Raw genomic sequence first — 13245 nt, 5'->3', positions numbered from 1 at the left:
ATGAGATGCTTTCATGTAAAACACACTAACTAATCAAAATCCAGTCTAAATCAATTCAATCCAATCTGCAATATCTTTCAAAACTGCTAATTTCTTCTGAATGTCACATGATGCTGCGGAATAAAGTAGTTGTAGTCTTATGTCGTCCTCTAGTGGTCTCCTCCAGTACATAGACCCTGTGAGGGCCTGTTTAACACTTGATTGTCAGGCTGTTCTGGTTTTGAAGCATGTTGCTATACTGGGCTTTTTTTTTTTTAGGATGTCGCCTAGATGCATGATTTGATGTTTCATTCATGTGTGTAGCACAAATGTACTACTGGATCATAAGTATAATCCGAAAGTATGATCACTAGTTGTGAACCTTGCCTTAGACTTGAAAAAATAAGTACAATGACTGAAGGTTTCTTTTTGTCTAATGTTTATTGTCATAGTGTCTACACTTCTGAATCTATGGAATAAATAAAAGAAACCAATGAACAGTTATACATGAACATGTATGCAATGGAAGAACATTTAGAAGAGTATATAGGTTTAATAACATCAACTCTCAAAAGACTGTATACAGAATATTTGAATGTCCTGCACAAAATGTTGCTCATCTGGTCATATTAAAATACAACTGCTTTAAGGCACGAATCATAACAATACAGTACCTAAAGACACAGGCGGAAAAAAAATTATGGAATATGTTTAACAGAACAAACATGAAGACGATCAACATTGAAATATTTTGTTGTGGTGATTAACACAACCATTTGCAAAAGAAAATGAGCTGGGTCAGAATTGCATGTAATTAATAATATCAGGACAGGACATATTCTGGATGGATTCAAATATGACTTTGGTTACTTTATTGGACAGAGGGATGGACTGTGCATGGAATCAAGAGCTGAAGTACAGAATACAAGAGCAACAGCAAGATGTACTGTAATTTAGCAGCTTTAAGATACATTAAAGTTTTATGGTCGTGAACATCTTAAGACTTCATATTTGCTGGTAATCCTTTAACCAATTCTTTGGCCTATTATTCTGAGTCCATCTGATAAGGAACGGAGTGACTCATTAGAAATCCTGTAAAATGACACATCTGACCATCAGTTTTTAAAGTGATGTCTGTGCGTAAACAATCATACAAAATAAGATGATTTACAAACATCTGAAGTTGAGATCGACCAAAACTGGTGAACGCGTCAAGGCACAGATTCCTCCTCTCTTGTAAACTCAAATGATAACTGTCTGGTAAACACATTTCTGTACATAGTGGCAGCACTCCCCAAAACTGCTTTCCAAACCATTTATGCAAACTGTACCGTCACGTTTTTTGGGGCCTAAGGAAATGATCTAGAATAAAAAAAGTCACTTAAATGATACAAACCAAATGGAATGATATTATTCGCTAAAAATAAAGACTAAATCTAAAAACATCCGATCCACAATTTTCTGGTCTGGACATCATTACAAAACACATACTGTGCGTTGGACTATTAGGACACACTCGATAACAGGAAGAAACCTTTATACAATGCTGAATTAAGGCCCACAGAGTAACTTCAAAAACAAAGTAGTTTTCCCAACTGGAGTTATAACCTAAAAAGAAAAAAAAAAAAAAAGAAAAAAAAAGATATGGCTTTCAAGTCTGGAGTACCTATGAAATGGTCCTTCATCTCAGTAGACAAAATTCAATATCCAGCAAAAATGCCTCTTGAATATCTCTAAAGTTGCCATGTTTCTGTTAACAGGCCTAACACAAGTTGATCATCTCCAGTAAAGTGTCATATAAGACATATGTCATATGTGATGAACAGCAGAAGGTCACAAAAGGAAAAATAAAATAAACATTTATGAATAAAACAAGGAGGTAAACCAAATTTTTTTAAAACAGCATCACCGCCACATTCTTGTGTCCACTGGACTGAACTTGATGTTTAAAACACAGTCAGAGGTCTGAGGGATCAGAGGCACAGGGGGTGTGTGTACTCGTGTGTTCAGTTGTTTACTCGGTTGAATATTTCAGTCCTAATCTCCATCTCGATCCATTGCTCAATTCCATGCACGCTCAAGACTGGAAGGTGGAGACGTGCGGTCCTGGCTTGAGTTTTGGATTATGCTCAAAGAAGTCTGGGTAATCCAGCTTCTTTGGTTTAGCTTCCTTGCGAGCCGATGTTTATTCATTTTTGTGATCCTCAGGCGGATTGTCCAGGTCCAAGCTGGAATCTGCCACGCAGCAATAACACAGCTTCTGTGTCTGCAATGAAACTGCATCTGAAAAAAATGAAAAAGATCAGTATGTGAAAATCATCCAGAATATTATACCAATCCGTGTACAAGGCTAGAAACAGTCAGAGAAGGCTATACTTCCTTGAAAACCTCTTAACTGGTCCATATGTCTAAGATCAAAATGTTATTGATTAATCTGCCCGCTTTAAAAACTTGAGGCTTTTATGATTTATGATGGTACGACCTCAAAGCATAAACGTTTCTAAAAACATGGTGGTACTTTACATCATATGTTCACAAATAATGAAAAGGGCGGTCAATTTAGTGAAATAAGTAAAACAACATTTTAGAACAATCATTTTAAATAAAAATACAGAAATAATAGTAACCAGTGTGATTCATTCACAGTTTGCAGCAAACCTTTTAAAACCACACTTGAAAGTAGGTAACAAATTCAGTACATGCAACTCTATTAAAATTTGATTCAATTTAAAAAGTTTAACTGATAACAGCCCAAACAGTTCAAATAGTAACTTTTTATTAATTAATGCGAGTGAGTGGCTGTGGAAGTGTTACTCTCATAATAGTAGGGTGTTATATGGTCGCTAGGGTGTTCAAAGTGGTTGTTTATGGGGCTCGGACTAAAGTTTCTATCTCATTCTTTCTCTAATAATCTATATTAAGCAGCTTATTTAATTGAGTTTTATTACTCAATACAGCTGCATCATAGACAATACAATTGTAAAGTATAAAAAATAAAAAAAAATGCCTGAAATATTTTTTTTACTCTGTAATGTACTCCGGATTCATGAAAGCCGATCTCAGTATAAGAACAGCAGTCTCAGATGGATGAAAACAGTGAAATCATTGTTCACTGTCAAGTGATTAGTACATGGAGTACATATGGATCATTATATGGTTAGTGGTTACAATATTCTCATTTCATAATGCATTCGTCCTGGGGACAAATAAATTGCACATCACCACAATTAGGTGCATTTGCAACAGAACTGCTGGAAGGCAAACAGAACCTGGGTGTAGCACGTATGAGAATGTTTCAAAACAAAAACACTTCCAACAGCCTGCAGCAGAAACCAGAGCTGTGGAGCTACCACAGGTGCCCAGCTGGACTACTGGAAATGAGACAAGAAAAACCAGAGATTCCTGCATGTTTGTGTGCTCACTCACCGAGCATGTGTGCCAGAAAGGCGGGTCTTGAGCTGGGCGGGAGGTGCACACATAAGTAATACACAGGAGCCCCGGAGAGAGCGACTAAGATTCCCACCAGAGAGTTTACAGTGTCACTGTAGAGCGGTACGACCACCAGAAACACACTGCACAGGCAGTACACTATCGGGAAGAACAGACTCAACTACACGGGAACAAACACATACAAACACAAAGTCAATTAAGCACATCATAAACCAGGGCAATAATCAAATAAAAATGTTGCAAATATTAAATATATGACATTGGCTATTATCCAAGTATTTTAAAGGATCATAAATGTGCTCCTGATGTGATAAAAACATTATCCCTCATTCTATGATAAGAATCACACGTATCCTTCAGAGAGAAGGCTTTTTTTGTCAGTGGCTTTTTGTATTTTTCCCATAGCAATTTTTTAAAAGTCTTTGAAACCACCCAGCTATAAGATAAGTCAAAAAATGAGGGAAAGAGCATTGAGAATGACAATCAAAATAAAACCAACAAATAAAAATAAGAGCTATTCAAATAAAGATGTTGATTATGTACATTGTAACATTTCACATTTAATTGCCTTGTGTGTGTGTGTGTGTGTGTGTGACATATCAGGACACAACTCTGTATAATGACATGGGTATGACACAGGTATTACAAGGAGAGGATGATTTATGAGGACATAACCCATGTCCACATTTTTCAAAACGCTTATAAATCACACAGAATTAGTTTTTTTGAGAAAGTAAAAATGCACAAAGTTTCCTGTGAGGGTTAGGGTTAGGGTTGGTGTAGGGCCATAGAATATACAGTTTGTACAGTATAAATACCATTACACCTATGGGATGTCCCCTCTTGGCTTGCAATTCTCTGATTTTGTCTGCAGAATCCTGGGTAGTGTGTTTTTTTTAGCATGCACAACTGATTAACAACCTCGTACCTCAGGTCTTCAAGTTTTCAAGTTATTCTTAAATATCAAGTTTCCCATGGTGAAAACAAGTGGATTTTTACTATTGGAACCCAACTGCTGCACTCTATGGAAATGAATTGTGAGTTTAGAATCTCCTTCACATGAGAAGTGCTACTTGCGTACATTGAGACAATTCAGAATCAGTCCATTATAATGGTTAGTAGCACAGTAGCTTGGGTTTTTGGAGGTTAGGTTTTGTAACAGAGCTATTGAATTACCTTAACAGGACGGGGCAGGTCAGGTGCTTTGATGCGCAGGTAGATCTGACTGCCTATAGAAAGGCCAATGAACAGCCAGTAATTAAAACTAAAGTAATTAATTAGCTGGAACACGTCTTTCACACAGAGAAATATGAGGGACATGCCACCCTGTAGGAGGAGGGGAAAAAAGCAGATCAGACTGAAAAGTCCTGTTTTTAATTATATAAACCGGACATTCAAGATTTTCTGCATAGCACAAAGCATGTCTAAGCCTGCTTACTCACATTAAACAGCAGGGCTGGGATTGGTGTGTAGCGTTTGACGTGGATCATACAGAGGATGTTGGGTAAATGCCCCTCACGCGAACCCACAAAGAATAACCTATAAAGGAAAAAAAAAAATGGTTCGGCTAAGAAACTGAGATCCTGCCACCATGCACCAACTCATGAATTGACAGAAGACTCAGAACAAGATCTTCACCTGGATGCGGCAATGATAGAGGAGTTTAAACCTCCATAACAGGAGATGGCCACAGACAGAGGGATGAGCCAGCTAGCATATCCCAGCACATAGTCAGCAAACGTCTGTGTTGGATACAAAAGCAAATGTGTTATTTTTCCATTATGACCAATAATCAATAAATGACATCCTATACTAGTTTGTCTAAATAATAAAAATGAAACACTTAACACTAAAACGAGCCATTTTAAAATGCTACAAGTGAAATTTAGCTATCACAACATTATAATGTACACTATGAAAAAGATATATATATAAAATTATATAAGATATAAAATTAAATGGATTACCATTTCAATACTATATTTCACTGTAAAAGAAACTATTTAACTATTATAAAAATGATATATATTTTTTTCTTTTTTTTTTTTCAACAGTACAACTTTTTGAAAATTTCCCACCGGTTAATCGACGCGTGACAACACGGGTAATACCGGTATCACCATGGGGTGGGGGATGTCCTCTTTTCCTCACTTTTAAAATGCGTGCACGTTCAAAATAGCGGCAATTGCTTGAATGGACAAAAAAAACTTAAAAAAAAACTCACTTATATTAAACAGACATTTTATTAACATAATGAATAAAAATACCACATTGAAAAAACTGAAAATCAGCAAACTGTGGACCCAAACAAATAAGAACCATAGAACGTTTCTTGCCTAGCAAGTATTAGAATGTTTTTAAAACGAATAAGAAAATAAAATAGGCCTAAATAAATTCCACAAAGTTTAAATAAGATAAAACCATATAAATAAGAAACGAAAATAAAAGAAAAACTTCCAAAATGACCTTAGCCTACATAAATGACAAGTCAGCACTCAAAAAAACAAACAGAAAAAAAACCCTATAAATAGGCATTTATTAACAGTGCTTGCAGATTTTTTTTTTTTTTTTTGCTTTTGGGCTGTGGCTCGACGTCGGCTTCCTCTTTGTTTTGTTCTGTCTTCTCTCACGGGGTGCGTTGACTGCGCTTTCATTCCGAGGATGACCGTTTCATCTCCGTGGTCTCTTCAACATTCGGGTTGTAGACACTGTGGTAGCACGGGTCCAGGAATGTTGTCTTGCACATAAGCTGCTGGTTTGCTTCTGGCAGAGCTTCATATTTCTCATCTAAAATAGATATTGCAGCTTTCAGGTTGGCTGTCTGTTGTCCGTCCTCTTCCGATGGGGACAATGATTCCTCTTTAATGAGACGCAGCAGGGAGATGATGCGGTTATGCTGATCTGTGATGTGACTGTCTCTTGGCACGCAATTTTTTATTATACTGTATGCTTTCTTTTAAACTAAATTATTAGTAATTAATATTTTTTATAAATATTTAAGAAAAAACTAATACTTAAAAAAAATCTAAACGAAGGTGGGGACGGTGTCACGGTGGGAAAGTGATGTAACCGGTGTTGTGGCTTAAAACCGCTAAAACAGTCAACAGCGTCTATCACGGCAAGCCTAGTACAACTGGAAAATTACAGAACTAATCTTACAACTATCCTAAACTTTTTCCCAAATGCATAACGTGAACCAGACTCAGAGCAGATGTAGAGATAAGTTGATGCAGAGCGTGAACCGAACCTTTCTGAGACCCTGAAAAAAAAACTCTTAATACATGGGATGCACGTATTCCTTTAATAACTTTGCAGCCTTTGCGACTAGATACCCTCATTAAGCCGTATTGAATTTTTTTTCCTTCTGATTAATCATGCAGCTGGTTAAGCTAATATAAGTGTATTAGATGCTTAAACAGACCAATGTTTTGGAAGAACGTACAGTTGTCTCTGTGTATAACAATGGAACTGGACACATCAGAAACAAACAGTGTATCAAAACACACTAAATACATTTTGTTGGCCATAAAAACTTCCACAGAGCAGAATACTAGCATAATTACATGCAGCAGAACGTCTGTGGATGTAGATTAACATCATCAAGCATCTCCAGAGAGAAGACGTTGCCTCAAGCTGCTCTACTTTACCAGATCAGTGTAACAGGAGATGAAAACATGATCAAATCTGGAGCAAATAAACTAAACAGACGCCGTCCATTAACTTCCATGTGACATCAAAGATCATGTAGGTTAAAAATGAGTTTTGCTACAGCTTGAAATATACAGATGTCACGATAAAAGACAAAGCAGCTCCAAGAAAGTTGTACTCACCACAGCCACAGCTTCACTCTGTAGCAGTGTATGCATGTCCAGCACTGCATAATAGGCGACGTTAGTGAGGATGTAGATTATTGTGACAATAGGCATGGAGATCGCTATAGACAAGGGCAGGTTTCTGTAGCAGAGAAAAAAAGATTTTTCTTACATACTTGATCTTCCTGATTAATTTGCAACAAAACTGCTGGACATTCATTCAAGATGAAGTGTGCAATTTCTGCGCCACAAAGGATTGCAAAAATAATGCCCCAATTTGCCACTGGTAAGTAAAACATAGTCCCACTCGGATTAATTACATTGGTTGAGCCAATTTGAGTCAACTGCTCAAACAAATTGAGCAATGTTTTCTAAGTAATATAGAGTCACAGTGTTTAAAATTTTCAGAGCAATCCACCTACATATGGCTTACTTAAGAGTTGTCTCCACATATTACGCTGGGACATGAGAAATACTTCTGTTATTATTGATTTTTACAAAAGTGGAACATGTCTTTATATTAAGTGAGACGTCATGGGTATCAGTACCTCTCTGGGTTTTTGATCTCCTCTGTGATGAAGTTCAGGGTGTCCCAGCCTGAGTACGAGTACAGAGCGGCATACAGAGCCAGAGCCATGTTTCCTGGATCCAGTTTAGAGTTCTCAAAGGAATCCCTAAAGTTGTCTGTTTTTCCTGAGGCACAACAACTCAAATATCAAAAACAAACAGTAATGACTCACAAATATATAAATGTGTAGCACTGCTGTATAGGTTTTATATATATATACATACATATATACATACAATACATACATATATTCCAAGGCTGCATTTATTTGATTACAAATACACTAAAAATATTATTATAATTTAAAATAACAGTTTCTTACTTTTATATATTTTAAAATGTAATCTAGTCCTGTGATGCAAAGCTGTATTTTCAGCATCATTACTCCAGTCTTCAGAGTCACATGATCCTTCAGAAATCTTTCAGAAATATGATGATTTGCTGCTCAAGAAGTTTCTTCTTCTTATTATTAATGTTTTGAGCTGCTTAATTTGTTTGCCTGGAAACTGTGATGGAACCATAATTAAATGTGTCTTGGCGGAATACAAATATTTCTTACAAAAATCAAATAAATACAGACCCCAAACTTTTAAACAGTAATAATGGTATACAGTTTATATAGTAAACCACACGCGTGTCAGAATGTTCAAACCTTGGGCCAGCACAACCATCCCAGCAATGATAATGACAATGAGAGCCAGGACTTTAGCCACAGTGGAGATGACCTGAAGAATGGCCCCCCATTTCACCTTCATGCAGTTTACAAAAGTGAGAAGACCTGCAATGGAAACAAGACATAGACATGCCCATATAAATACAAATATATTTCAACTACTGTTTGCAACTGGAATTTCTTAATGTTCCTTTTGATTATTTGTGTAATAGTTTCATTGTGCTCCATAATAACTACTATTACTACTTCCTTGTAGATGAATGTAAATTTCCAGTGTATCATCAGTTCCCCTTTAAGCATTTCGGTTCACTGTCTGTCAGGTTGACTAGGGCTATAAAATTAGGCCAGAGAAGACCTCAACTCAAGTTCCTCCATTTCCTGCAATGAACACTCCCGGCATCTAATTTCACCAACAGTCTCTCAGAACTGCAGATACCATCACGACGGGAAGTCCTGGCGCTGTGATACACAGGAGATTAACTGAGGTATTTCTGTACCTGATATAATCTCAGCTCAAATGCCACATTCTGATGAAACTGTAAAGACTGTACAGTCCAAATAGAGTGCTATTGGTCACAAAAAGGAGATTAAACCCTGTAGAATTACACTGTTTAGGCCTGCTTCACAAGTACTTCAGTGGACTTTGCCACCGTAAGCAGCAAAACATGCTACAGGTGACAAATACTCAAACAAACTGCACATGATCTCTGTGCATGGAAACAGTTACCAAAGTCTTTATAAAAAGGTCTCGTGGAAGTCTTGGCGGGATTACAAACTCCAGTCCAAATGGAAAGTATTTGGTCGACAAATAAAATGCCTAAATAAATGCCAACTTACACTGACATGAATAGAGAGAACAGGCTGGCAGCCGAAGTGGAATGAATTAAGAGCTGAACAAACAGTAATCACATGCTTCAAAATTGTCGAGACAGTATTGACTTAATTTTGTCAAATTACACGGACAACGTAAAAATTTACACAAAAAAGCAGGAGCATGTACTTTAGCCAAAGTGATGACAGTTTATTTACACCGCAGTGCAGACTGACCTGCTGAACGGTGTAGTTTTAACAAGTTAATATTGAAACAACACAATCTAAGAGAGTCCACAGAGCTAGTTCACCCAAAAATAAAACCAAGAATATTTGCACTTTCTGATAAAGGAAATAGGAGGTTCCCAGATTTAAATCGCTGTAAATAAATTATGCTTTTTTTTTTTTTTGCAACTTGCAAGGATGTTTTAGTAGGAAGAAAATTAAAAGAAAAAAAAAAAACTAAACTAATTTCCTCTCAAAAAAAAAAAAAAAAAAAGGATTTGAATGAAATAACATTGTAGTGAAAAATGCACCATGAGCACCCGGGGTTCACGGGAGAAACGGGCTGAAACAAACGCTAACTCCTAGCACTCAGATCAGTGTTATGTGTTTTTTTCTAAGTTTAAGCTTGTCATCTAATATTTTATTTTAATAAAAACAATTTTTAATAGTTTTTGTTTTAACAATAACACTGATTCAGAAATGTTGTGTATATGAAGTTACTATATTACAATATATATAGACTATTTTCTGTTTTGTATGAAATGAAAAAAGGGACTGTAAGGCAACCAGACAAACTAAAAAAATTATGTAAATAAAGGTATGCAGATTAATACCATGATCTGTTACGATCCTTGGTAGCGGCATAAATTGGTAGATTTTTGGCATATGTTAACATGAAGCACTATTTTCAGAGTAATCTCATACACACTGCGCTGTGTGAACTGTAAACAGTAGTGAATCTGAGAGAAAGCCGGCCTTTATTGTGCCACTATTTACATTAGTCTCAAGTGCTGTTACATGTTACAAGTTTATCAAAGCTATCTCTCCATGCATGGATGACTGCAGGGGCTCTTACCTATAATGAGTGCTGCAATGAGCCGTACTGCATCATTTGGAGCCGGGCAGGTGGGGAAGAACGGTTTCACTAGGTAATTAGCGAAAGTAAGAGCAATGACCGCCTGGCAGGCCGGTTCCACGATCATCAGCGAGGTCCACAGACGGATGAATGCAAGGAAGCCCCCAAAGGCCTCCAGGATGTAGGCATAACTAGCTCCTGACTTGCGAATGGTTGTGCCCAGCTCAGCGTAACACAGGGCACCAAAAACAGAGAAGATTCCTCCAATAACCCAAACCACCAGAGACAGACCGTAAGATCCCGTTTGCTCAAGAACACCAATGGGAGAAACAAAGATGCCCGAGCCAATCATGTTCCCCACAATGAGGCAGACACCGTGCAGTAGTGAAATCTCTTGCTTTAGACGCATGGAGCTGGTGGAGTCGCAGTCGGCGTCCCCCATGATGAACTCAACTCAAGATGCAGGGTTACGGCGAAAATCACGAAGCAGGAATCTGACGTCGGACCATCAACCATACAAGAGTCGAATCACCTCAAGCCTGGAGTTTCAGCCGAGTCTCCTCATTGCTTTCTTTCTGTATCAAATCAGGGAGATAAAAGAGATAAAACACAGTTAATGTAAATTCATCTGCTGACTGAGTCTGTGGCATGTTGTTGACAACACAAAATGGTTTAGGCTCATTCAAAAAATTAATAGTAGCCTAATCTTACCAACATTCATTTTAACAAGCTCTCTTGGAGATTAAGTTCTTTAATTGAGCCTCAGTCATTCGCCCACACCTGCTGCCCGGGATACCATAGAGCAAGTGAAGTGACATCAAGAGGAAACCAGTACAATTTGAGAAGACAACCATAGGTGCGGTCATCAGCAACATCCTGCAGAACTAACTGCTTTAAAGATAAATTTACTAGAGATAAAGACTTTCAGTGAACACTAAAACTATGTGGGAACAGCATGACAATTTTATATACAATGACAATTGTTGACAATGTTATACACCAAAAGAATTGTAAAGAGAACTCACAACTTGTAAAAGAATTGAAAGCCATATATGTTTAAGTATGGCTTAAGCACTTAAAATCTTTTTGGGGCCACTGTACATTCTGAAAGCGGACTTCAACAGAAGGCCAAGTCTGAAAATTCAGATGCCAGAGCTACTTTGACAGTTAAAAATGAACATGCCAATATTTAATAGAGAACTTTGTCATAGTCTGATTATGTAAGCATCATGTAAATTAATATGCATGTTTTAATCAGAATTTTAAGTCATGCATATACCTATTTTGAATTTTCATTAAGCATTTGTTTAAGTATCTGCTCAAAAAAACTGGGTAATATAATATTAGGAAAAGACCTTTAATAAAAATGCGACTACTGAACAAACTCTCTTTGGAGAGAGGATATTTTACAAATATAAAAAATAAATGTACAGTAAGCCTTGATAAGTTGACATTTATAAGAGCTTATGTTATGTCTTAATTTCAATCAAATGCACTGATGTACATCATTGTTAAAAACAAACATGAGAATTATTTGAATGCGCATGTCTGAAATATTCTGAATGATGCAAGAGTTTTAAAACGGCTGTGAGTTAGAATCATATACATCTTTTATTCATTACATTATAATTCGCCATTTAATTATTACCGTTTTTCATTATTATGGTAAAATATTGATATTTTAAGATTCCGCTCGCCTCAACATTCTGAAACGTTGCGTTACCTGGGTTTAAAAGTTCGATTCGCGCCAACACAAAACGCTAATCATAACACAGAACAGCATCCTGCTTTTGTTTTTTGAGTACTTAACTATTAACTGCTATTTTATGAATGTACCATCTCTATATGGTCGGTAAAACGCGCATTTTCATCAGCTATCCGTCTACAATATATACAATTTTTCCAGCACGAGCTAAGTTACGTTACATGTTAGAGGAAGTCAACAACACTTTGTTCGAGTTAGGTCTTAAAACATATGATTAAGTTACCAATCTCACGATTTCCCGTCAAACTTCATAATTTCAATATAACTTGACTTCAAAGCTAAGAATAAGTTCTCCTCCATAGGATAAAAATATAAGAAAACATCTCTGAAACCACCATTCACACCCACTGCTGTTAGCTTATGTAGTATTAGCGTTGGCACGCGCTTCTACACTCACACCGCACGAGCACTCACACTGCTGACCCTAACGTCCTACCAGCTGATGCAGCTGAGGGTGGATAGTGAAATATCAAGTTAAGTGACAGATCTCACCTGTTCTTAGAGCAGAGAGCTGGGCCATGTGCGTGCGTGGATGAGTAAACGTGGACTAAATTTGTAAAGAGGTGAGGACTGGAGGTGGAGACTCGTGATGACATCTTAATACTACAGCCTTCCTCTCACTACCTTTAGGCCATCCTCTAAAGGGCGCCCTTTGTAAAGCGGCTCACGCTGAAAATAACAGCAACATTTTGTCACATTTAGCTTCAAACAATGTTTAAAAAACTGGTATGAATTTTTGACGGTCACTTTTTAGCACATTTACAACAAAAAGTGACACTAGCTTACTCTTCAAATACAGTTTCTCCAAACGTGTTTATTATTTTAGGTAGTCATTATCCGGACTATAAGTCGCATTTATTTAGACCAAAGAACCAAGAGAAAACATTACCGTCTACAGCCGCGAGAGGGCGCTATATGATGCTTAGTTTGTAGGTGTTGTTGCCAGTACCGCTTTCACAGAGGGCACAGAGTAGAATATTGATTACGTTTTTTAAGGGAAGCTGGGGTTTTAGGCAGGATTTGATGCATAAGGTGTGTGTAGATATTAATGTTAGGAAATATTATGAATGATGTGTACGTTTAGTAGGAAAACATATTATCTGATCC

The 13245-nt window shown here is 37.0% G+C and overlaps 1 protein-coding gene across 1 annotated transcript; it reads right to left on the bottom strand.

Annotated features, from left to right (window-relative positions):
- Positions 1-395: 395 nt before the first annotated feature.
- Positions 396-12673, bottom strand: LOC132104367 (Y+L amino acid transporter 2-like). The gene is made up of 10 exons (XM_059509799.1): positions 12631-12673; positions 10374-10948; positions 8462-8587; positions 7790-7934; positions 7260-7383; positions 5068-5171; positions 4872-4968; positions 4606-4755; positions 3406-3589; positions 396-2262 (listed from the first exon to the last, which is right to left on the bottom strand). Exons 2-10 carry the CDS (start codon positions 10813-10815, stop codon positions 2165-2167), a joined length of 1470 nt encoding a protein of 489 aa, XP_059365782.1. The 5' UTR covers positions 10816-10948; positions 12631-12673; the 3' UTR covers positions 396-2164.
- Positions 12674-13245: the final 572 nt, after the last annotated feature.

This window comes from Carassius carassius, chromosome 25, assembly GCF_963082965.1.
Source record: "Carassius carassius chromosome 25, fCarCar2.1, whole genome shotgun sequence".
Lineage (NCBI taxonomy): Eukaryota > Metazoa > Chordata > Actinopteri > Cypriniformes > Cyprinidae > Carassius > Carassius carassius.
Note: the sequence above shows the minus strand (reverse complement) of the source record. Positions and strands in the feature narration are given on the sequence as shown.